The 25,253-nt window shown below is 39.3% G+C and overlaps 1 protein-coding gene across 1 annotated transcript; it reads left to right on the forward strand.

The window, feature by feature from the left end:
• On the forward strand, positions 1-24,908 carry TPCN2 (two pore segment channel 2). The gene is made up of 25 exons (XM_066551839.1): positions 1-106; positions 2,058-2,122; positions 3,316-3,392; positions 4,028-4,205; positions 4,875-4,991; positions 6,334-6,440; positions 6,916-6,988; positions 8,642-8,741; positions 9,048-9,113; positions 9,463-9,527; positions 10,621-10,718; positions 11,043-11,124; positions 11,532-11,618; positions 12,440-12,559; positions 12,879-12,938; positions 13,027-13,155; positions 13,808-13,857; positions 16,062-16,161; positions 16,421-16,492; positions 18,774-18,847; positions 19,192-19,282; positions 19,404-19,486; positions 19,991-20,072; positions 21,491-21,576; positions 22,296-24,908. Exons 1-25 carry the CDS (start codon positions 1-3, stop codon positions 22,372-22,374), a joined length of 2,247 nt encoding a protein of 748 aa, XP_066407936.1. The 3' UTR covers positions 22,375-24,908.
• Positions 24,909-25,253: the final 345 nt, after the last annotated feature.

The following is a 25,253-nucleotide window of genomic DNA, read 5'->3' on the forward strand; positions in this document are numbered from 1 at the left end:
ATGGAGGCCGGTGCTGAGGCGGAGCCGCTGCTGCCCCCGCGGCGCTGGCGGGCGGGCCGCGGGCTGTGGCGGGAGCGCGGCGGTGCCCGCTCGGCCGCTGAGGACGGTGAGTGCCCGGGACGCTGGAGCGGGCGGAGTTCTTGCTTTTCCCGCAGAGCTGTGGCGCTCCTGGGAGCGGCAGGAAGCCCTGGAAGCCTCCTCGGGTGCTGCGGGGCTCGGCCGCCCTGCCCGGGCTGCTCCCGGCAGCTCTGGCGGGGACGGCTCTGAGGGAGCCGCCAGCGCTGGGGTCAGGTGCGAGCCCTGCGCCGCTGCTGCAGCCCCAGGCTTCTGTAGTTCCTTATGTAATTTTAGGGTTTTCCTCTAAGGTGCTGACAAGGTTTTCTCGAACCCGGTGACTGTTGTAGGTGTGACATCTCAATTCTCCCAGATGGAATCCTTTGGAGACCTCAGGTTCTCTCTTTTCAGGATGTTGCATCACCTAAGGGAGCCTTCACACTTGGTTGCTCTTTTGTGCAGTTCAGAAGTGCAGCGTGGTCTGGGATGGATTCTGTGTGCCCAAAGCGAGCCACTAGTGCTTTAATCATAACTTGTGACTAAGTGTCACTTGCTGTGACTAAGAGTTGCAGAATAAGTTGGATATCCATGGGAGAATGCATGGAGAAATTGCTATAGTAAACATTTTTGGCCAATTTCCCTGTTTTATTTTTATACTGTGAGTAGCCACTTAGATTCTGCCCTTCCAAAATCCTTGGCATCAATACTGGTGGGTTGCTGTGTGCTTCAAGTACCTAAAGCTTTTTCTGTCCTTGCATTCCTCTTACCTAATGGTTCCTTTAAGCAACTTTTGTTTTTATCCCACTAGTGTGAGATGTCATAAAAAAATAATGTCTTTACTGCCTGAGCCTGGCTTGTCTCCTGTTTATGCTCAGATGTTTCTTGTGCCGTGGTTCGTATCAGGATCAGTACAAAGCTGTTGCTGATGCTCAGATAAAGGGTGACATTTAAAAACCATTTGCAGTCTTTGTAGGAAATTGATGCTGCTGAATCATGTGGAACATGAAATTGTCTGTGGCTCTCATCAGTGGTGTTTCTGGCATTGCTTGGTGTGTGTGGGAGGGCATTGTGTTACTGCTGGGATCGACTCCTTCGTGTTGTATCCCGGGTTGTGATTGCTGTCTCCTGGGTGGAGATGGTGTGAAGGTTACACTGGCATATGTTTTTCATATCTGGAGTCCCCCTCAGTTTTTTATCTCTTTTTATCTCTCTCTCTCTTTTTTTTTTTTCCCCTTCCTTATTTTGACCCTAACAACATTTATTTTTCTTTTTGGCTTAATTGCCAGGTAAGTTCCCAAAAGGTCTTACTCCAAGTCAACACAAGTGGCTGCCCTTTATTTTTTATGTGTCTATTTTCACATAGACTTCTTAATTACGGGTTTTAGAAAGTGTCATAGTAACTAATTTAGTGGTATTTTATTTCAAACTGTATTCTTTCACCCCTTGCTGTGTCTTGAGCTCTGATCTGTTTGGTATGGTAATAGTAACTCTCAACAAATTTAACAAAGCACTTAATTTAGTTCTCATATGACTGGAGATTCCTGCTGGTTTTGGAAGAACAAAAACCACAGTATCTTTATTAAACAAAAATAAAAATTGCTATAGTAGTAGTGCCTGATTTTCCTGGTTTTGCTTGACTCTATACTCTGTCAAAGAACAATTTGAATCTCCATTATTTTGTCTGTTAGGACTTGTCTCTGTGTAGTTTTGTGGTACTTAACTACCAATGTAATCTGGCTACTTAAACCTAAAAGAGAACCTTTTAACAAAACACAGAAAGGTGCCTGATGTGTTTGATATTATTATTACTTGCTTAATGTAATGCACAGTGCTGCTGACAGAGCAGATGTGGCAGGAACTCTCTTTTTTTTTTTGTGTGGGTATAGCGCCCTTGGTCATGAGAACTGTGATTGTGCACCTTCTCTTAACTGATAAGCAGTTTTATCCAAAGTTTGTTTATCCAAAATACAGCAAGTGATTCTTATTTCTTTTTTACTTCATAGGTGCTGGAGCTGATAATGACCTTTATATAAACCAAGCCATAGTATTTATTGAAGATGCAATACAAGTAAGTAACAATTTTTTTGTTAGCTTTTATGCTTCCCATGCTGGATGTTTGTCACACACTCCAGTTTTTAAGTTCTTCTGTGTTCAGGCAATGTTTTTAAGCCACTATTTCAATTCACAAAGCAAAATCAGAATTCCAAATTCCTGTGGTATGCAAGTCTGAGTGAACATCTGCCTAGGAGAAACATATTTTTCCCCACAATGAAGTAATCTCTTTCAGGGTTTCAGAAGGCATGCTGGTTTGTGGAGTGATTTTCATGGTGTTTTTTGTTTGTTTATTTGTTTGGGTTGGTTTGATTGTGATGTTTTGCTGGTGACTAACCTACAGCTAAGAGAAATGATTTGAGCAAACTCTGTAATTTGCCTCTCCATGTGACTACTTGCCCATCTTAAGAGCTGGTAAAAGCTCAAGAGTTTAAGGCTGGCTTCAAGTGTGAAACTGGAACTCTTAAGCTGAACTTGATGCCTTTTGAAGTCTTGATTCCCTCTTTGTTGCTCCTTTACTGGCCAATACTGCAGGTTCCTAGATCCTGTTTTCTCCCAGGCTGTGGGAATGCTGAAGGGCAGTTCTTGAGCTCTCTTGCTGCTTGGTTGGGAGATTTCTGGGGGTCAGATGTATTTAAGGTGTGGCCACTTTTCTGGAAGCATCTACTCAGCAGGGACAGAGTAAGAACAGCCCAGGAGGAGTCACAGAGGAAGGACATATTTTGTGGATTCCTTAAGAATCACAGGCACTTCCTGATCTGGAAACATATTTTATTCAAAGACATTGGTTGAGGTTTCTTCTATTCAGAATTAATTTGTTTGCATTTTATGGCCTGTTGGAGGAGAAAGACAAAAGAAGAGCCATGAGTGGAATGAATGTTGGAGAGAGGAATTAAGTGGGTGGACCATTTTCGCAAGTATATAGAATAGTCACTGAATTATTACAAATGCTGTTATTTGACATGATGACAGTGCTTGCTTGAGATGAGTGGCACACAGTTTAATTATCTGAGCAGCTCTGTGGTCTTTAGATAGCAGAACTTCTTTACAATCTTCCCCTTTTCACACATGTAGAGTACCTCTGTGATCATGAGGTACTTTAGTAATTAATAACATGTACTAATTTGGTCTGCTTTGGTCACTTGATGTTTGTTTTTGAGCTGGACTGGATGTAATGTTTGAATGATCCTTTTTGCTTCCTGCCTTCAGTACCGATCTATAAATCACCGTGTGGACTCCAAATCCCTGTGGCTTTATCGGTGGTACTATTCCAGGACTTGCCAGTGGTAAGAGCTTGGTTATTCTCTTTGCTTTTTTGTTTAGGAGTTAGTCTTCCTGAAAAACTACTCTTCCTCTTTCTTACTTGTTAGATAATTAGGTAATTGTGTTTTTATCTTTAGAAGAACTTACTCTGGGAAGCAAGGAAGTTCTTATGACCACATGTGAGCATGATAGAAGTGGAATAGAAAAAATTTTATGGGAGTTTGATGACAGAGATAGCTCTTTGGAAACAGCCACAGGATTGTTGCATGAGTGGACTAATTAGCATGATTTAAAGCACTGTGCCTTGAGAGTTTTCAAAGTGTATGTTTCTAAACATGTTGGATACCAGCAAGATTGTTTGCTGCTGTCAGTTTCAAAAGGACACCACCTCAGGTTATTTGGTGGTCAGCAGTTACATCTCCAGTGCAGGCAACAACATGCTAGTCAAGTGCTGCCTTGTGGTCTAACCCATTTGAGTGAAATATGGTATCATAAAGCTTGGTTTTCTTCAAAGAAAATTGCTTTTCTCTTAAGTATTTTGTTATTATTTTGACTCATTTTCTGGCTGGATTGTGGGGTTTGTTTTGGGGTGGTGTTTTTTTCATACTTTTTTATGGTTTTGTTGGTTTGATTTTTGATTCAATCTCTGTCCAAACAGGATTTTGAGCTTAACCATTACTGTAATCTTGGCTTTGGCTTTCATTGAAGAGCCTTCCTCACTCACCATCACATCTGATGTGCGCTACCGCCTTCCCGCCTGGAATCCTCCCTGCGGCCTCACGGAGAGCGTGGAGCTGCTCTGCTTCCTGGTGTTCATGGTTGATGTGTCTGTCAAGGTGAGCATGTCCTTCATCTGCTACTGAATGAAGCAGTAGGTGTGTGGTAGAATTGTTCTCCAAATCTTGAGTTTGCAAGATGAAATTGCCTTGCTTTATTAGAGCCTCGTTTCAGGAGAAATTAGCAAGTGTATATTTACTTAATTAAGACATTTATTCCCTTTTTTTAAAACCAAATTTTCTTAATTGAGTGAAATAAAATGAAATAAACTTTGCTGAGAGTGCAAGTGTTTTGGCTTAGCTGCTTGTGTTAGGCTATAGAATCAGGGTATATAATAAATATGTGTCAGTTCATTTACACAAAATAAAAGTTGTCAGAAACTCACCTTTCTTAGGATACTTATTTCTGGAAAATCCCCTTTTTATATTTACTAAGTGGATAATTTTCTTGCATTCAAAGGATTTCTCTCTTGTGACCTTTGTGCAACTTTTACTTTTGCTGACCTTTAGTTCTTGCAGAAAAAAATCACATAAGTGTGATTTTTATTTAGTTCTTGTAGGAAAAAAATCTCTCAACAGCATATTTTTGTTTGGATTTTGGAGAGTTTTTTAAGAGCACTAATATAAAATTGCAGATACTTGGTAAAAAAAATTGGTGCTGACTTATTAGGGTATTGGATTTTATTATTAAATTAAGTTATGGTTGTTCCTTTTTTTTCCCTTGTCCAGAGTTACTTAATTGGATGGAAAGAATTTTGGAAAAATAAATGGCTAATGGCTTATATACTCACATTAATTGTTTCCCTTGCTGATTGGGTTGTGTCACTGAGTTTTTTCTGCAAAGAGGTAAGAACAGCTTTACTTTGATCTTTCATAGCTGGATAATTCACTGAAGCACAGAAAAAGTTTGGTGTAATGTAGCTTAGTAAAGAATTCTGTTTGATTCTTAATGTAAGTTTTGTGTTTGTTGGTAAAATTAAATAGCACTCATTGCTTTAGTTTGTCAGCAGTTGAAGGGTGCAGGGAAAACAAAATTTTGAAATGCAATTGGAGAATTTTGTGCTTAACTTGAGTGAATGGCAAAGCCTCTGGAGTGAAGTATAAGAAAAAGGTAATTAAAAAAGGTAATTAGGTAGTTTAACATCTGCTCTCTAACCTGAAGCTGTGTTGCGTTCAAAACAGTTGTGTCCTGAGAGGAATATCAAGTTTGGAAATGGTTCTAGAAGTGCCCTCCTTGATGTAATACTGCATCCAGTTGGTTTTGTCTGCTACAGATTTACATTCATTTAGTTGTTGTGCACTTGCAATCCTTGTTAAGAAAACACTAATGTAGTAAAAATGCTGGGAAGTGAATGAGAGAGACATGATCTTAAAATGTGAAATCTTGAGGTGTGATAGTGAACAGGGAGTTTGAACAGGAGTCTCCCAACACAAAGCAGTGGCAGAAGGAGCAGTTGAACTGCTGGGATGGATGAACAGAAAAATAGAAATAAAGAAAGTAATTTTATGGGTTTTCTTTTGCTGCTAAGTGTGGCCCACAGAAGACTGATCCTAAAATGCAAGATGCTGAAACATCTTGAAGATGTTTGAAGTAGCAAGATTGCTTGAAGTAGCAAATTAGTGACAGGAAGAACTTGAAGGCTTGCAAATGTCTTGACTGCAAGAATGAAAAAGATAATTTGCTGCAGTTTTCTGGGGGAAAAAAGCACTTACAGCTTGAGACTTGTCAGAGACAGAAATTGCTAAGTAATTACCAGGCCCTTTAGCTATAAAACAGTCTGAAAATTGAAGTTAAGCACTTATTTTTAGAATATATGTTTGTTTTTATGGAAAGTAGCTCTATTAATCCCTTTCTTGAGATGGACCTTGGCAGAAAATGCAAAAATGCCATCTCTTGCCAGATTGTTATGTCTACGGAGCAGTAAAGTTAGATTGTTTCCAATTAGTGGCCTGATGAAACTATTGAAATGTCAATGCGTGTTTTTAAAGCAATCTCTCCTCATTTTAATGAGGTGTGGAATCTTTTTTGGTGTTTTGTGAGCTCAGAAGAGCCCAGTTCAGTTCTTTTTCAGTTCCACTGTTGGCTTAGTCAATGTGTGTGTCCAGTGCTTTCTGACAAACTTGCATTCAAAATGTTTGAGCTGCCAGTCTTGCAGGAACTCGGTGTCTGATCCTTTGTTTTTTGCAGACTGTGAGAATAAGAAGAATCCTTCGCCCCTTCTTTCTCCTCCAGAATTCCTCTATGATGAAGAAAACATTAAAAAGTATCAACAGCACATTGCCTGAAATGGCCAGGTGGGTTATAGCCCAGAAAACATCCTTTCACAGGATGGCTGGGAGCAGGCAGGTTGTTATCCTTGGAGTTCCAGTGTGGGGCATCTGAGCAGCTTCCTTCTGGATTGGGTAGCTAAGTGCTCAGTGAGATCAGGTCATAGAGGGTGAAGGTTGTGGTAACTTTCTGATTCCCCTTAGTCTGTACAGGATCTCTGGATTTTGACCTGACTGTGTGTTTGACATAGGTTTTTTAATGCTAGTCAAGTGAGAGGTTTTGATTCTGCTTTTCTAAGCCCTTCTGTAAGGGAAGAACTGAGGCATCTAAGTGTGATTTTTATTTTGTATGAAAACTCACATCTCCTCCTGTTGTCTCCATATAACTTCTTAAAAACACCCCTGTTTTTCTTTATATGGCATAATTTTGCATTTTTAGAAGAGGATATTAAGAATAAGATCAAGTTACTGTTAATACTTTGATATATTTGCTTTCCAACAGTGTTCTTCTACTCCTGGCTGTTCATCTGTCTCTCTTCACCATGTTTGCCATGCTGCTCTTTGCTCGAACAAAGGTAATCAATTCTCTGCCTGCTTTGGTAGATCTGGGTGCCTTTTTTCTGTACTTGCACAGCTGCTTCTTGTCTAGTTTTGTAGTCAAACTAGTGAAACTTGTTTTCCCTGAGAAAGGTCACGTTGTCAGATGTGCTGAGATGAGTTTGAAGTCCACTTGGCGAGCTTTAACATCTGCATGGTATCATGTATGCAGGAGACTTCCTTGTACATTTACCCAGTTTGATCCCTTGAGTTACTTTCTCTGCTTTTGCTGAAACCCTCTATGTTGTTCTGTCTCCAAAGCTCTTGTCACTCTTTCATTTATATTATCACTCATTTATTTTTTTCTCTTCTCTATCTAGCTTTTTGCTACCTTGGGTTTCTTCAGTGTTTTCTCACTTTTCAATACTGGTATTCCTACCAGGCTGTACCCTGGTAGGTTTTTGCCTGTTCCAGTTTTGGTTTCTGATCCCTTTGGGTTTTCCTCTTGTTTTTCTCTTCTTGCTTCTGAAAAGCAAAATTGAAATTTTGTGGTTAAAATTACTTTTGTGTTACGGTAATCTTGATATGTTCCTTCTCTTCTAGACTTCCTATTTATCACACTCAGATTATTTGGTTTTTTTTCATTTTTACTTTTTAAGGCCTTCCATAAGTATGTTACTGTAAACAGAATTTCTTGCCTACTTCTCCCAGTAATTTTGTCCCATCCTTAATCTCAGTTTTGCACCTTCATTTCTGCTGCAATTTGCACTCAAGCCAGCTTCTAGTCTTCCTCACAATCAGCAAATTCCCTGAATTCCCATGTTACAGAATCTTTGGAATTAGAAGCAGAGGTCTGTTTTCCCACTGTTAGTTGCCTCCTGGACCTTTGTATTATCTCTGTTTGTCACATCTAATTTCAGCTATGAGCTTCCCCAGCAGATGTATATTTATAATTTCTGTACCTAAGCCAATCACTTGCATGTACATTGAGGTAAAAAATAACAAATTAGAGAGTGGACTTTCCTATTTTGGTGTGCTGCTCTGACATCCATACAAACTAATTTTATCTAACATGGCAAAATACTACAGGCAACTTCTAAAAGTAGGTTTATTAATGAAATTCATGACTCTCTGCATTGTCTTGTGTATGTCCTTTAGGGTTACATATTCCAGTCTTTGCAGCAGATTCAAGAGCTCTTTGTCCTGTGCTGCCTGACTCATGTTTGTGTTGTTTGCACTCTGCATCTTTTTTTATCTGTCTCTTTTGACCTTCAGAAAAAAAATATATGTGGAGGATCCAAGGATCCAAGATCAGCCTCCCAGTGTGTTTTTGGTGAAGGTTTTGAGTCCCACGCTGTCAGTTTGTGGTGTGGTTGTTCTTCCTGGGTCTGAGGTGCTAACTAGACATAACTTCATGTGGGGCTTCCTGTTCTTACTTGTGCTTTTTTATTGCTATTAATAAGTGATTGCTCTGTGTTCTTACACATTCTCTTAATTTTTATTTAGAGAATGTGTAATTATTAATTTTTTGGCTTTTGCTTTCTCCACGGGGTAGATTTGATTAGGTGTGTAAGAAATTGATTGTTGACTGATATGAATTGTTAAAAAAAAAATTAAACTTTTTTCCCCCTTCCTTGCTAAGACACTGATTCCTTGGTATTTCTCTCAACAACGCACACATCTTTGCCTAGGATAACCAGCAGGATAAGGAGTGGGTGGTGTATTTCCGGAATTTGCCGGATTCCCTGACGTCACTGCTGGTCCTGCTGACTACTGCAAATAATCCTGATGGTGAGCAGTTTTTCAGAAATAACACTTGTCTCTCCTTTTCAAGAACAAAAGAGCAAGATTGCTCTGTTCAGACTACTGTAACCATTCTTTCAGCTGCTGTTCTTAATACAGCCACAGGAAGGTTGTGCAAAGGTTTTTCATGCCTTTAGTAACTTGATTTTTGCCTTTCTGTGGTGTAATTATATATGCCACTCTAAAATCCAGCTGTATGAGAGCTTTTACCAATTACCAAAAGTTCATAGAGGTCTCTACTGTGTATCTCAAGCATTAAAATGTTATTTCCTATTTTTGTTAAATTTGATTCAGTGATGATACCTGCATATTCTAAGAATCGAGCGTATTCCATCTTCTTCATCCTCTTCACTGTATTAGGTAAGTTACCTCTTGTCTTTAATGCACTTCAACTTTGACACTTGTGTATACCATCTACACTGTTTTATTTTTCTAGGAAAGTTTAATCATGAATTTCTCACTTTTGTGATTCTTCCAGTTATTGCAAAGTGTCTGTGAGATCATTTTCATGGAAGGTGCTTATGGTTTGGAGTTTCTTGTTAACATGAATACACATTACAGTATATTCAAACATTTAAAATGTTTTGGAAATCAAACACAAGAAAACTAACCTTCTTTAAGTTTTGCTTTTGATTTACTGCATATGTTGAATCTTCTTTGAGAAACAGATATTTTTCAGTAAATTTTACTGCCTCTTTTTCTCCAACAGGCAACTTGTTTTTGATGAATTTGCTTACAGCAATAATATACAACCAGTTTCGAGGGTACCTTCTGGTGAGTAAAGCATTCCTAATTTCTATGTTCTGCCATAACCTTGAACCTTTGAAGAATTAAGGTATTAAAGGACCCTTCCCACTCTGGTTGCAGATACAGTTTTAAGGTACTAAATGCTCTTTGATGAAGATACTTTTCCCTTTATGTGCTGTTACAGCTTGATCCCCTCTGGTGACAAAACCTGCTTGCATATTTCCAAGTACGCTGTGGATCTGCAATTTTGACTGTTTGTAGGGGAAAAAAAAAAAAGGAACTGTTGTATGACTGACCAAGGATAATGGCTGAGTAACTTAAACTGTGTGAAGGAAATCTGCTGTGCTGTTTATATAGCTGCTGTTGCAGATTGTACAATATTAAGGGATTGGAAGGGATCTCAGAGATCATTCATGGCCAGGGACACCTCCCTCCCACTAGACCAGGCCTTACCCAGACCGGCCCAGTAGTTTTTCTAGTAGAGTTCCAGAGAGAAGGTGAAGTTTGTTGGATAATAAGCCCAAGGCAATATTACTCAGAATGAATGGCCCCCACCCTCTTGTGGCAGAAGAGTGTGTAAACAGAATAGGTGCAGAAAGGATTTTTAGTAATCCTTTCCTCCTTCTCTCTTTCATCCCTTCTTTCTCAATTTTCTTCTTTCTTACATGACAGCATGGCATTAATCTGACTATTAATAAAGTAACTAAGTTTGAAAGTGATTACTGTAATTAAAAAACCCATGAAAAAACATAGCTCTGGATTTGTGCTTTTAGGCAAGAAGCTAGAGTGGGACAAGCTCTCTAACTCTTCTCTCTGCATGCTTGAGCTTTGCTGTTGCCAGTGTCTCTGGAAGAGGCATATGCCTATGCACTCCAGAATAGAAAATAAACCATAACCTGCATGCTTACTTGAATTCCAGGGACTTGTTTGCTTACTTGCTTCCTTCCTCCTTGTACACGGAGTTCTTGACATGAGTGCAGCCTAGGGCAGTCTCCTGTTCTGATCTCTAATCACAAATCTGGGATGCGTGCCCGAGGATCAGTGTATTATTTGGCCATAGGACACAGTAGTGCCTGAAGTGAGAGTAAATTGTTTCCTCTGTGGTGTTTTTACTGCTCAGAAATCAGTTCAGTCCTCCCTCTTCAGGAGGCGGCTGGGAATCCGGGCTGCATTTGAGGTGCTGTCTTCCCTGAAAGAGACTCCTGCTAGTGCACAACAGTAAGTGAAGGACCTTGAAACGGTAGATTATCTAGCAAAAAGAAAAAACTAGTAGATTTTTGGTCATCTTGTTTTGTTTCAATATATTTACTGAGGATGCATTCTCGAAGATGGCAGTTTGTTGCTCGTCTAATTTGTTTATTTTTTCTGCAAGTGGGTGTTCATAACACACTGTTCGTGACTCTTGTGGGGTCTGTTTCCTTTTTTCTACTTCTAGTTTCATTTGCTTTTCAAAACAAAGAGGCAGGAATACATTTGGAACAGCTCATTTTGCCATCTATGAGCTTATCTGTAGCAGGGCCCATTCTGTTTTCTTTCACATAGGTCCTGTGTCAGTGTTGGGGCCTTACTACAGGTGCTGCAGAAAGCTGAGATGGATTCCCGCTGCAAGCAAGCCATCATGAGAGTAAGAACTTTATTTTTAAATATTTGAAAATATTGTTTTAAATAAATTTTTAAATATTTTCTCAGCCTTTACGTTGGTGACTATCAATCCTGACTAGCAAATCCAAAGATCTGCTCTCTGTTGCAGCATTCCTTGGATCATAACAGTATAGTGGCACTACTACATGGTACTAAAATTTAAGTTAGTCAAAAGAGCGTGTGATCCCAGAGAAGGAAAACAGAAAAGGCCAGACATGTCCTCCAGTCACATGGAGTGTTGTGTTAAAGCAGAGCAATACTGAACCTTACTCAAACAGCTTGAATTACATCTTTATTCCTTGATTTCCAAGGTAGTCTGAGGGGTTTTGGCAAACTTTGCAGATGTTCCTATTGCAGATGTTGATCTGAATGTTTCTGTTTCATGTGAAGTCACTCAAAATGTGCTCCTGTGACCAGCTGTCAGCTGCCCAGTTCCAGAAGCTCTTTGAAGAACTAGACAAAGATGCCATTAAGCAAGTATGTATGTGATCATCATTTATAAAGCATCAGAAGTTGTCTGGCCTTGTGGAAAAATAAGTGAGAGTACTTTAGTATAAAGTGTATAAACAAACTTTGCAACATATGAACACAAGGTGTGATCACATTGATTTTTAAGCTTTTTGTGAGCAGCTTTTATAGCCACAGACGAAATTGCTCTGGGGGATTTTACAGCATTAGCTTGGGATTGTTAGGTGGTGCTAAATGTACAAAATACATCTTTGTTTATTCTGTCAGCATTTGAAAGTGAGTTGTTCAGGCAAAATAGTTCCTAAGTCTTTTTCCCCCAATCCCTGAATGAAGAACAAAGTGTGGATTCTCTCTGTGTTCAGATGAAGATGGGCAGAAAGCAGTTTTCTCCACTTGGAGAGAGAGAGAGAGAGAGAGAGAAAGAAAAAACAAAACACTAAATTATTTGAGGGTTAAGAAATGTTCTCTTCTATATTTGCATGTATCTAAGACTTCTGAATTAAATGTTGGCAAATGGGGAAGGGATGTATACAAAGAGTAGCTTAGTGTTTCATTTATCTGCTTGGGGCATTGGAGAGAGGTTGGATTATCTTCCTTCTTTGCCATTACCTTGTGCTGTGCCATAATCAGAAATGCTCTCTTGCTGTTAGTAGCCACAGCTGGAAAACATTTTCCTGATGTAATGTCAAAATTAGCCTGTGGCCCTGAAGATTTGCTTTGAAACTGTCTGGGGTTTTTTAAATCTGAGACGGGGTGTGTTTTAAAGTTATTGTATTATTTTTAAAATGCTTATGCTCTGTGACTCAGCAAATCCTTTGTGTTCTTTTCAGCACCCTCCCAGTCCAGAGTACCAGTCCCATTTTATGCAGAAAGTGCAGTTTGCCTTTGGCCATCCCTACTTTGGCTACTTGGGGAATGTGGTAGCCCTGGCAAACATTATTTCTATTTGTGTAAGTAAAGGATTTTTTTTCTTGTGGGGCAGTGGTTTTCTTTCTTTTTCTTTTTGTCATTGTTTTTTGGTCTTTCTCTGCTACAAATTTAATTTCTGCTTTTGTTCTTTAATTTTCTTTAAATAACTGCTTTTTCTAGCAGTTGGGTTTTTGGCATGCTTTTGCCATGCAAAGTGTTAAGAGGGAAAACTTGCAGTTAAAAATGTGTTTTGAGCTGCTTGAAAAGGTCTATGCAAAACATGAAAGACTGTTCTTGCGCTTAAAAATCTGTTTAATGTAGCAGTAAAGCAGTAGATTCATAAAATATTTTTTGTTTAAGGTGGTTTTGGTGATGGATGCAGATAAGCAGCCATCTGAAAGAGATGACTTCTTCCTGGGGGTAAGATGCAACAATATTCCATGCGGTTACTGCTGTTCCCTGAGATGTCAGGAATTCTAATTGTTGTTTTTCTTCTGGGGGGGTGAAGGCTATCAACTGCTTCTTCATCCTGTACTATCTGCTGGAAATGCTGCTGAAAATCTTAGCAATGGGCTTGAAGAGATACTTGTCTTACCCAAGCAATAGATTTGATGGACTTCTGACTGTAATTTTGCTGGTAAGTGCTTTGTTAGCTTACACATTCTTGGATTTGTTGGCTAGGGAGGTTTAGGGAACTACAAGAGCTGGTGGGATTGCTTTTTTTTAACACTGATCTGCTGAGCTGAACAACATGAGCCAGTGTTGTGGGTTTCTGTGGCTGGAAAGTTTACATGGTGGTACATGGTTCTCTTAGGGTCTGTCTTCTGAAGATAGGCTTATTTGTATCCATGGAAAAGGTGCTTTTCCTGATAAGAAGACTTTTAAATTTTATTTGGAAAAATTCAGCTCCTGGAATAATTGCATGAGGCATTCTGTTTCATAGTTTAAAACCACTTTTCTCTTTAAATTTTAAAACAATTGTCTGACTATTGTAACAATTATTTGGTCAAAGCCTGACACCCCTGTGGCAGATGAGGTCAAGTTAATGGTTAATGGTATTCACTGTATATCCTTTTGTGAGTCACTGTTGGATGCCCTATGTACATTTGGTTTGTTTGGAGAATAACTAGGCAAATATGACAATTCAGAGCTTTAAAGTGAGTCCAATTAGTGGCCTAAAGCTCTTGAAAATGTTTCTTGTCAAGAAACTTACATAATTGCTGGAACTCAGATTTATGAAGTAAAGTTTTGACTTTCATTTTGTTTTGGTTTTTCTTTCCTAACTGAAGATTCTGGAGATTGCAACTTTTGCTGTGTATGGATTTCCTCACCCTGGCTGGTGAGTAACCTCTGTGACCTGCTGCCCTTTGCTCAGTGGCTGGGGTGGGTCAGGGACACACACACATTGTCATATATACATGTCATGATGCTGTGATCATCAGCCCAGTCTTCAATTTACCAAATTTGGTAGAATTTTGCACCCTTGTAGTCACTAGAGGCTATGCAGTATGGACAAGTGAAAGAATCTTTCTTATTTCCTAGTGTTTTAGAGTTCTGTGTCGCTTTTCTGAGAAGGATGCATTTGTTTTAATTGTAATGTGATTTAAAATAATATCTTGGCAGGTCTGTGCTTACCAGGGGTGCAGGAGTGGGAAAAAGGTTGTGTATGTGGTACCAAATATGTTTCAGTATCAGCTTGTCCATTAATCCAGTTAGATGAACTCCCAAACAGCTGATGAAAGCTCTTCAACCCTGTATGTAGATTGAAGGCTGAGGTTTTTTTCATGCTATAAAATGCAGTAAGAAAATTCACATGGACTTAACACTCTTTGTTGGTATTGTAATAGCAAGCAGTTGTTTTTTTATTTTCTTAAGTTCAAACAGCTTTTGGATAGCTACCCTGATTTTTTTTTTATTGTAAAAAACATAAATATCATTGCTTCATCTTAAAATTTGAAAACCGTCTCCACAAGCAGAGAGGAAAGCAAAGGAATTCTGGAAGGTTTCCTGAATCTTCACAAGTGATTCATAACCATTCTGTTACTTTGTGTCTTCATGCAAGCTCACACTTAAGACGCCCTGATTTTTCAGGATATTTGTTGTGTCCCTGATTTTTCAGGATATTTGTTGTGTCCCTGATTTTTCAGGGTATTTGTTATGTTGCCATCAAGTGTCGGTGATAGAGGGAGGCTGGGAGACTGATTTGGGCATCAGAATCTGATTTTATTGTGGGATACAAATACTTATATACTGTTTCAAGGAGACTAGTAATGTGTACTGCAATGATTAGGTTAAAATCACATATACAAACTTATTCATATAACAGCATCTCTTGCTTGCAGGGTTGAATGGGATTTTTTTTTTCTGGTAAACCCCTTTGATTTAATCTTCTTGCAATCCAGGTCTAATTTTCAAAGTTCCATTTGCTATTGCCAAGGCATCCTGTTATCAAATCTCTTATGTTAACCAGGTCCAAAGTCCATCATCTGTCTTGTGTCCCCCAACATTCCAACAATCAAGAAGTTCTCTTAATTTACACTAGAATCTCTGAACAGGGTTAGACAAATGAGACCTTATGGTTTTAGAAGGGCTTATATTTGAATACTACTTGTATTCCTATCACCTAGAAGTGATAGTTGCCAGAAGAGTAATTGCTACAGACTATTAACTAATTATGTTAATTATTGATGTTATCATTATATTTGTATTTGATTCTGCCCTTTGATTCTTAAATGCAGGCAATTGCTTGCTCTGTCATCTTGGAGCACCAGTAATTCTTGTTAGGTCTTTGTGTCAATCACTGCAAGCAGGTTACAATGCAGATGATTCCCTCTGAGTCCTGATGTGTGCTGCTGTCACATCCACAGACCAAGCAGCTGCCACCTTCAGGGCAGGACAGTGATGTTGCTGTTATCTAGACTATGCCTTCTATGCAGTGTTATCTTAAATGATTTGATTCATTATTGGGGTTGAATATATTGAAGGTACAAATCATGATTTAGTATCAGTGTTACCAAGTCATTGGCAGCTTTAGATCCCCACCACCTGCCCTCCTTTCCAGCCAAGAAGCATTCAGCATACTCATGTAAAAGCCAAAATTCAGGGCTGGGTTTTGAAGTGTATGCTCATCTCCCATGGATTGTTAACACATAAGGAAGAAGGTTGACAAGACAATCCTTTAACCTAGTGCTGCTTTCAAAGCTCTTCTTCAGCCAGGCATGCCCTGAAGGATTAATGCCCATCTTTGTGCAAGTTCCTGAAGTATCTCACTCTAGCAGTCCTTTTGATTCCATTTGTTTTCTGAAAGGATCCTCTTTGGTGCCTCCTCCCCAGCACAAGACACAAACATGCACTTCAAAGAGCTCTCTGTACATATTTAAGAGCCCAGGCTAAAGGGGATTCCTTCCTTCATCAGTTATTGGTTTACTGTAGCTGAGATTCCTGCTAAGTAAATCAATGTATTTACCTGTAGCCCAGTAGATTTAACTGTGTTGTTCTGTCATGGGCTGTTCCTCTGATTTGTTCCTTTTTCTGCCCTTCTAGGAGGCCTGAGTTCATGGGCTTGCTGTCCCTGTGGGATATGGTGCGTCTGGTGAACATGTTAATCGTCTTCAGGTTCCTGCGGATTATCCCCAACATGAAGGTGATTGCTCTTCCCTCTACAGCTTGGGTTTCTTTGGTGGTCAAGCTATCAGTTTTGTTAGAGCCTTTCAGGTCTAACACGTGAGTGGAATAGCTCAGCTCTAGCTGTCCTGACTTTTGCCCAGCCCCTTTGCCTGCTCTCTCACCAGAGGAAACCAGCTCAAGTTCTCTTGACGTGATTCTTTGTCCTTTTAGTAAAAATTTGATATGGATTGGAAGTGTGATGAATGTCACAGGTACAAAATTCTGCTCTGTTTTAGTTCATGGCTTTGGTTGTTACTACACTGCTGGATCTGGTGAAAAACTTAAGAGCCTTTGCAGGAATCCTTGTGGTAAGTCATGATGCGAGATTGTAATTTCCTTTGTTATAGTTTAATAAGGGTATGACACCAACAAGAGTTCTTGTACAATCACCATGAGCAGTAACATTTCACCTTAACCAGCCAGTTCTTCTCCAGGGCATGTCTTGGAAAGCCACATTAAACTGCTGGTTTGTGATAGCCAGCACACAGTGGCAGTGCCTCCTTCAGGAGGAGTATCTCTAAAAGATTATTTAAAGCTTCCTCTGAGTGTTTGCCTTAGCTTGGGTAGTGTGGATTTGAATTAAAAATTAATCCATGCTAAAAGTAGATCAGTTTTCCTTACCCTGGTTTGCATATGTTAAATTAAATAGCAAAACAACTTTAAAATTGTTTTTGGCTGAGAAGGTCTTGAAGATGGCATGTTTGGACATGATTTTTTAAGAGCCTCTGCCATCCTGTTTTAGGTGTGTCTGTGTAGAACATAGACTCAACAAATGTGATTAAAGGGTGGATCACAATGTGTGATGTCTATTACATAAATTCTCCCAACTCTTGAGTTTCTGGCTTTGCAACCATGCCTTCCTGGTAGGGTAAAGAAGTGCCTGGTTAGGTTTGGTTTTGCTATTGTTCTTGGATTTTTGTAGGGTACCTTAATTTGAATGGTTAAAGATAATGATTTGTTGTTCTAATCTATATACCTAGCATGCAATTTAACCAGAATGTAGGGGGAATAGAATATAAGACAATCAAGATAGTATAGAAAGTAATCTTACCCCTAAGGAGCTGCAGCTGGGCCAATTATCAAAGATTTAGGAACAGGCCTGACTTTAACAGGCCCCAGCTGTAAGCAATGAGAAGAGGAGTGCTATAAAAGAGTGGGGTGGGTGGGTGAGAAGGGAGCTGGAGTCAGTTGGCTGCTTTGTGAAGGAGAAAGAGTCAGTGCTCTGAGAGCTGCCCACAAGAAACACCATGAAGGTATGGAACTTTTGTGATAAGGAGACAACTGTTTAGAACCCCTGCAGTAAGATGACAGCACCAGAATAATCTGTTTTTGTCACTAATAATTTCTGCTTTTATCTGTAGAGGATAGGCCTTAAATTGGCTTGTGTTGCACTTTGAAATAAAGGTATTGGTTGGGGCAAATCTAAGGTGGTAAAAACCTTGTTGTGCTGTACAACTCACACTTGTGAGACAAGTCTGCCATAGTGTTTGCCTCTTCCATCAATTTAATTTGCTTTTACTTGAGGCTACATGGAAGTTCTCACCGAGCTTCTGTTGTAGTCAGGTCTGACTCCATTGCCAGCTGATGCAAAATATCTTTCCTAATGTTAGCATGGAACACACATGCAGATAAAATAATGTAACTGATTAGCTAATTTCTCAGGCAGTGAGTGATTTAAATACTTATTTTTTCAAAGAATAAAATTAATTTTATTGCCAGGCTGGATATCCCATCTTCTGGCAGGGTAGCAAATGTCAGCTTCAGCTTGCTCCAGTGGTGTTCAAAGTGTGTAGGCCAGGGCATCTCTCTTCTATTCTCTCCAGACTTCACATTCTTGGGTTTGTTTTGTAGCAAAATACAAAAAAACCCAAAACCAACCAAACAATAAAGCCCTACACCACACTTCTTGTTTGAAGACTCAGCTTGCTTCAAGCTTTCCTGGGATAAATGGCTCCTTCTCAGAGAAGCAAAGCTGTAGGTTATTTCTAGAACCATCTTTTTAGGATAAAAATTGCAATATCACCTAGGCAACTGCTATAGACTGAAAGGTGTCTCTTTAAAAAGAAGTTTGCATTTCTAACAATTAGAGGACAGAAATTCTCAAATCCTTTTTGTTATTCAAAACCTTATTTTTAGACTAATTAGCATGCATTTTTAAGGAAGTTGCTGATGGAATATAAAATAATGACATCATTTTGTCTTTCAGGTAAGCTCACTGAAAGTTTATTTTCATTGACTCTAGCAGAAAACTCAGATATTTAAGTTGTTCTTTGTAAATACTGGTACTGAGCTTTGGTTTTAAGTCGCTATTCTGCAGTGTTTATAATTAAATATAAGCAGTCTGAGACACAGAGAAGTGAAATAGATGATAAAATGATTTAATGCATTTTAATAACTGAAAATTGGGTAGAATTTTAAAAAGTTAGAGCAAGCAGTTGAGAAGTATTTTTGCTTTAAAAGCTTCAGGCACTGTTCTTGATGCAATTGCCTCAACTGTGGTACTAATATAAATTCCATGTTTATTGCATTTTGCTTTCTTACTTTGTGACAGAACTATTCAAAGCTAATAGTTGGTTGTGTTCCCTCCAGGTGGTTTTCTATGCATTTGCTATAACTGGCATCATGCTGTTTAAAGGTGCTGTTGTTCCCTTGGGAAATACCAGGTAAGATTCTAAACATCACTGCTCAGAGAATCTGCATCTGCATCTTTTTACCTCTGAGCTGTTTGTGGTTGGTTTTGTTTGGGTTTTTTTTTTTTGCTCTCATTCTTGGAGCCACCCTACTTTTAATGTTAAATCACACAGCTTCATTATCTGTTACTCCTGTTTCTTCTTGCTGCATTGAAATGCTTATCTGTAGTTTAAGTCTGCTTTATCTGAAATATGTTTTTTGGACTGTTTCCCTTGTTTTCTTCCCATATGAGATAATCTAACTTTCACAGCTCAGAAGAATTCTAAATCAGAGTTCACAGGGAGCTGTGTTCACATCAGCCTGTAATCTCTTGCAGTGCTGCCAACACCACACATGATAATGGCACTCTGCAGTGTGGGACCTATGAACAGCTGGAATATTGGCCCAACAACTTTGATGACTTTGCTGTGAGTGTGATCATGGATGAAATCCCTTGTTCTTGCACTCTCTGCTTGTCTTTGCTCCTCATTTCTGAGGCTTAGGTCTGTGGTACAACCACTTAAACACTGTTCTGCTCCTGTTCTTTAGGCAGCAGTGGTGACCCTCTGGGATGTGATGGTGGTGAACAACTGGCAAGTCTTTTTGGATGCGTTTTCAAGATATTCAAGTCCGTAAGTAGCTATAGTAATACTGAAGAAGTCTCATATAAATCCGGCTTGTACTGTGCCTGAATAAGAAGTATGCACATAGCACAGTTCCTGCCATCTGCTCAGAGGGGTGCTGCTTACCTTTCTTATGGACCAATTCTGATATATAGAAAATAAATCTAATGCTTCTGTGTTTTCTATGTGGATGCACAATTTTTCTAGACTTAAAATCTTGGACATAGCTTTCATTTGTATTTACTGACTTCATGGGGAATGTTTGAACCAGATAATGCCTGGGTTGAGCTGTTCAATGACCCCCGGCTGGTTAACTTAGGAGAGTGAGTCTGTTTAGCTAACCTAATGAAAAGCAAACATTTTTTATTTTTAATTTTTTGATTCAAGCCCCCTTTCCCATTAAGAAAGTAGTACTATTATATTTCAAGGAAAAAAATGGGATTTCATGGTGCTCTGCTCAGGCTGAGCTTATTTACTCCTCCTTTATGTATTGTCTCTTCATCTGATCTGCAGGTGGGCAAAGATCTATTTTGTAGCCTGGTGGTTGATCTCCTCTGTCATCTGGGTTAATCTCTTCGTAGCTTTACTTCTGGAGGTAAGGAAGTGTGTTTATTTGGTGTGAGATCCTGAAAATGGCTTCTAATTTGTGCAGGAAATGAAAAGAACCCAGACAACTTTATGCTGGGCTTGTGTGTGTGCTTACTTTACCTTTCTTGCTGCCCTATGCCCAAGGAGCTGAGAAATTTTCTTTTTCCTAGAGAATTGTATGTTTGATTTGCAGTTTTGTCACAAAACTGCTTGTGTCCATTGGGTATGTACAATTTCATTGTAAAACTCTCCTTATTATAAAGATGAGAAGCATTTAAAGTATTATAAAATGGCTTCTCTCTTATATGTTACTGTTTAAATTCAGCATTAATTATTCAAGCTGTAGGCTTTTTTGCATTTTAATTTATCAGCAAATCAAGTGAGCAATTTAAATTTAATTTTTTTAAATTTTATTTGGTTCTCCTGTGTTTCTTCCCACCCCAGTTTGAATTACCACCATTGTTCAGTGCTACTCTAGAGAAGTGGAACTAATTATTTTCAAGAAGATCATATTCTAGAGTTTTTCAGAGAAACTGTGGGAGTGCAGTTGCCTGAGCAATGCCATGAAGAACGTGTGGTTCTGCTAGTTACTCATGGCATGCTTTCCTGCAAATCCAAATTTCTGATGGAGAAGGGAATGCTAATCATAACCATCTCCTCCAGGTTCACCATTGTAGACTTCTCTTATAGGTAGTGGAAGGAACTGAGAGCCTGTAGAGGGCACTTTACCCCATCTCAAGCCCTATGAAAGTTTCTGTTGGACACGTTCTTGACATTGCTGAGTGTACTGAGAACTGAAATTTACTACAGTAGGAAGAAGGGCAAACTTCCAGTCTAGGACATCATCTACCTGCTTGTTTCTGCAGGGCTGTGGCCAAGTGTTGCTGTCAGAGCTAAGATGCAGCATTCCATTGCAGGAGAGAAGGATGTCACTATTTTTCTCCTTTTTTTTTTTGTTTTGTTTTGATTTGCCTGAGCTGTGTGTATACTCCCTAGGTATTCATCTGTCAGAGTTATTCAGAATGGGTAAGGGAACATGGCAAAACCTGGACTAGCATTATGTTTATATGTTGTTGGGTTTTTAAAGAGGAAGAAATTCATATCTGGTGAAGTCCTGTGGGTAGTTCACATGGTTGTCTTGGGGAGGCAGTCCTTGCTAGGAGCTGAAGGCAGGAGGGCTGTCTTCTGCTCTGCTTTCAATTTGTGATGAGAGAGTTATTTCATTGCTGAACAAAGGCCTGAGTAAACTAGTGACCTGCAGCAAGTTAGTAAGCTGATGCCTAAATAAATCAGTGTTCACCATGTAAAATGAAATCTCACCTGCCTCCCAAATCTTATCTGCAAACACAGTGACCAGATATAACCTCTTTTCTGGTGCCATCAGAAGAAGCCTTTATATGTTTTGCTGTTCCTTTTACATTTCAGAACTTTATTCACAAGTGGGACCGTCGCTGCCAGCAAGAGTCTCTTTCAGACATTGAATACCAGAGGACAGTTGAACTCATGTTCAGGTGAGTTGGGCTGGACTTGATAATCAATGTAGCTTTCTTTTTTTCTTTGTTTGTTTTAAGGAATGTGTGCTGGCTGCAAGATGTCTTCTGTTTCCTCCCTCCGGAGCAAACTGTTTCATCTGTTAGTTTGGAGAAATCCAGCAAGTGCTTTAGTTAGGCCTGCTTTAAGCTGACTTGGTAGCCTAACTTTTATATTCTTTGTGCTCATGGTAGGATGGGAGAAGAGGTGCTGGGGGTGAGGGGAGCAACTGCAGAGGGAGGCAAAAACAAGGGAAAGAAGAAAAGGGAAGATGAGGGAAGTGATGCATGTTCTTGGCTTATTATGAAATTGTGGGTGGTGAGTTAATACTTGATGATTGTGCATTAGTGGAACTTGTGGTGCATGTTGGATACTCAATAGTAGCATTGGGAGCATGTTCTCATTTGGGAGTTTTTTTCAGGAAAACAAATCTACTGACCTTCAGTTGTATTGTACTGTGTGCAGGAAATTGCTTCCCTGCTTCTTGTGGGAAAACAGCTGCTGGTTTCCATGACACATCTGTAGAGGATGGATCACTTGCAACTAGATGCATCTTTAGGGAGCATCAGCTTATTGTAATTTTAATTCCTTGTTTCATTCCTGAAACAAACACACGTTGCATCTCAGTTTAAGCATTGCAAAAACAAATGCTGGGAAGCTCCCTTTGCTGCCCCTAACAACTCATGCTTTTTCTTTGTAGAGATGTTTTGGAAGAACCTACAGAGGAGGAGTTGATGGAAAAACTGCACCAGCACCCACACCTGCACTTATGTAGGTGACTGGTGGGAAGGACTGATTTATTTAGACCTCTGTTTTCTTGAGGTTGTCAGCTGGAAGAAACTGAATGGATTTTCTGTGAGATGCTGTTAGGAGAGGGGCTTGTAGGACACTATGTGAGATTTTGCTTGGGGATTCTCTGCAGAAAGGTTTTTTATTTTGGGTTCATGTCTTTTTTTGAAAAAGATTTGAATCCTGCTGACTTGATTTTAAGTTGCAATTTCAGAAGGAGTATTGCAGCTGTTATTTTTAGAGGGTGTTGATATCAGAAGGTTTTATTTACTTTTTTTAATAGGGAAAGTCTCTTTAAAATGACAGTGCACTTTAAAACATGAACTTTATAACCACTAAGACTGCTACTTTTTTTAGCACAAGAAAATGGAAAATGGAGCTGCCTTTTTTGGTAGCAGAGTGTGGCAAGGGCTGCACCCTGCAATTCATGAATGGATTAGGCAGGACCAGAACAAAATCCTTAATCTTCTTCTAGTGAGAGCTGAAACACTATTTTTATTGTAATGTGACACCAGCATATCTTACCAAATTTTTGGGAGTTAATCATGTTGGAGCACAATCAATTCCAGCTTGGTAACAGGGACTGCCTGCTTTGCACATCCTCTGTTTTTCTTTGCTTTCCATGGAGGGTTCATGCTGGTTGTGCCATTCAGGTCACTGAGAGCTGTTAGAACCTGGACTGGAGCAGTTGCACTTGTGGTTTTCAATGTGGTAAAACTAAGCTCTCTTTCAGAGTCAGTATTCTCATGTTGCTCTTTACTGAACCTCTTACTTTCTTCCAAGTCCTGTTCCACACTGTGTTGTATTTCATGAAAAAGCTAAGGGGAATCAGCTTTGGCTGGAATGTTGTATGTACCATGATCACTGGAATTGCCCACTGAAAGGGGGAAGAGGGGAAAAAAAAAAGGTTGAATGGGATAATCAAAGTACTTAACTGTTGAAATTTTCATTTGAGCCTGTGGGAATTGAAGGTGCTCAACCAGTATTACAGGATCACATTCCTTTATGACTTAATAACCACATGCTGTGTACCACTAAGTTTCACCAGGGTAATACTTTTTGGGTAAGTAAGTTTCTCAACAAATCTCAAGTGGAGGATTCACAGTAAGCTGTGTCCACATGCTTTTTGCTATCCCCTAGTGTTCCTCTATAAAGGGGTTTTTGCTTGAATCTCTTGCCACATGACTAGTAAATTGCTATGAAGAATAGAATCTACCACAAATACTGTTTTTATATGTAAAAATCAAATTGCCCTTTGGGGCACTGCCTTCTCATTGAGACACTTGTCACCAAAATAGACATTATTGTGGTCATCTCTGCATTGGCAAAGGCTTTGGGGAGGTAATTGGCTTCTATTTATAAGTCCCTTGATTCTTTTTTTAGTTAAAAAATGTTTTTCAGAAGTGCCAAGCAGTCGTCCTCTGTACCTTTCCTTATCTTTTTTCATCATTTGCCATTTTTCTCTGTCCTGCATGAAAGAGAGCCAACTATCCAGGATGATGGTGCTGATGATTGTTTGAGGTCAAAACTTTTTTTGCCTTGTTGTCTCACTCCTCAAAAATTACTTAATGATCCTTATCTGTTTCTTTACCTTTCTGCTTGTATTTTCTTTGTGCTGTGAAGCAAAACACGTTGTAGCTTTCATATGTGTGGGACCAATGTGAGCTGAGTTCTGAGCTACTCCTGCAGTTTTTCTTGCTGCTGTAATCCTGCCTCTTAAGCCATGCCCTTGTCTGCATGCAGTCTCTTGTCTCTGGTCCAGATTAAGCCATCCAGTAACTCACTTGGACTGGTTTCAGTGGCATCATCATGCTTATTTTCAGTCATGCACTTAAAACACTCATCATGGCAAGCGGATAAAGGCATCAGCACATGGTTTTCTGGGTTTTGAGTTTGTTCTGTTCAGTATGGCTTCATGTCAGGATGGTTTCTGTTCCTTCTAGTGTGATGTATAATCTCTGCCACCAATGTATTGGGACTCATTACACAGTGGTTAAACACTCTTATTTTACCTTTCTACTCAAAAAAAGTTGTTTTCCACTTTTCTGAATACTTGAAGTAGCTTTGCCTTGCCAAAATGAAGTGTCTGGTTCTTATCAGCTTACAAGTTTATTTTTTCTGGCCTCTTAAGGTTCTTTGGGGTTTTGTGGTTGATTTTTCTTTTTGCCGTTACTTTACAAGGTTATGCTACAATCTACCAAAGCAACACAAATTGGTGTGGAATTACCATAAACATCACAACTGTTTCCATTATGCCATCTTTACATCTGGACAAATGTGGAGAAGGTGTTCTGAAGGGAATAGCCTGTCTTGATCTTGTTTCACACTGGTGTAATTGACTGAAAGTGTAACTAGAATTTAATGCAGAATTGTGCTACCTAATGTCACTTGAACTGGAAGATGTAAATGACCACAAATCTTATGCAATAATTGTATAAATCATGGAAATGAATGTACATCATTAGGTAAAATCTGAGGTTTGCATTATTAAAAAAAGTTTTTTCTTCTTGAACCATGAAAATAATTGGGGTGTTGAAATGATTCCTGTGGTTTGTTTTTGCCTTTCCCTTGTTACTGATTTCTGCAGTGCCAGACATTTCTGTTCCTGTTTTTTTTGCCAGTTAAAGGCTGGGCCCATGGAGGTTACGTGCAAGTGAGATAAAAGTGCTTGGTTTCAAAATGCAGAGCTAAAGGACACTGCTTTGTTATTTTCCAATTCTGGAGGCACATGGCATCCTCTGTTGGTACTTGTGAAAGGTGAAACCTCATTGGAACTGAGCATTGATGGTTTTGAGCAGGTTGATTTTCATTTGCATTTCCATCTCTGCAAACCAGGTATTCCTTCATCTCTCTTTTCCTCAAGAGACTG

The sequence above is a fragment of the Molothrus aeneus genome, chromosome 6 (genome assembly GCF_037042795.1).
Source record: "Molothrus aeneus isolate 106 chromosome 6, BPBGC_Maene_1.0, whole genome shotgun sequence".
NCBI lineage: Eukaryota > Metazoa > Chordata > Aves > Passeriformes > Icteridae > Molothrus > Molothrus aeneus.

Excerpts from the sequence above, each read along its gene's own strand:
- TPCN2 (XM_066551839.1), top strand. The coding sequence starts at position 1 with ATGGAGGCCGGTGCTGAGGCGGAGCCGCTGCTGCCCCCGCGGCGCTGG. Across the intron at positions 4,992-6,333 it reads TGAGTTTTTTCTGCAAAGAG|ACTGTGAGAATAAGAAGAAT; the intron begins GTAAGAACAGCT and ends TGTTTTTTGCAG. Across the intron at positions 13,858-16,061 it reads GGATTTCCTCACCCTGGCTG|GAGGCCTGAGTTCATGGGCT; the intron begins GTGAGTAACCTC and ends CTGCCCTTCTAG.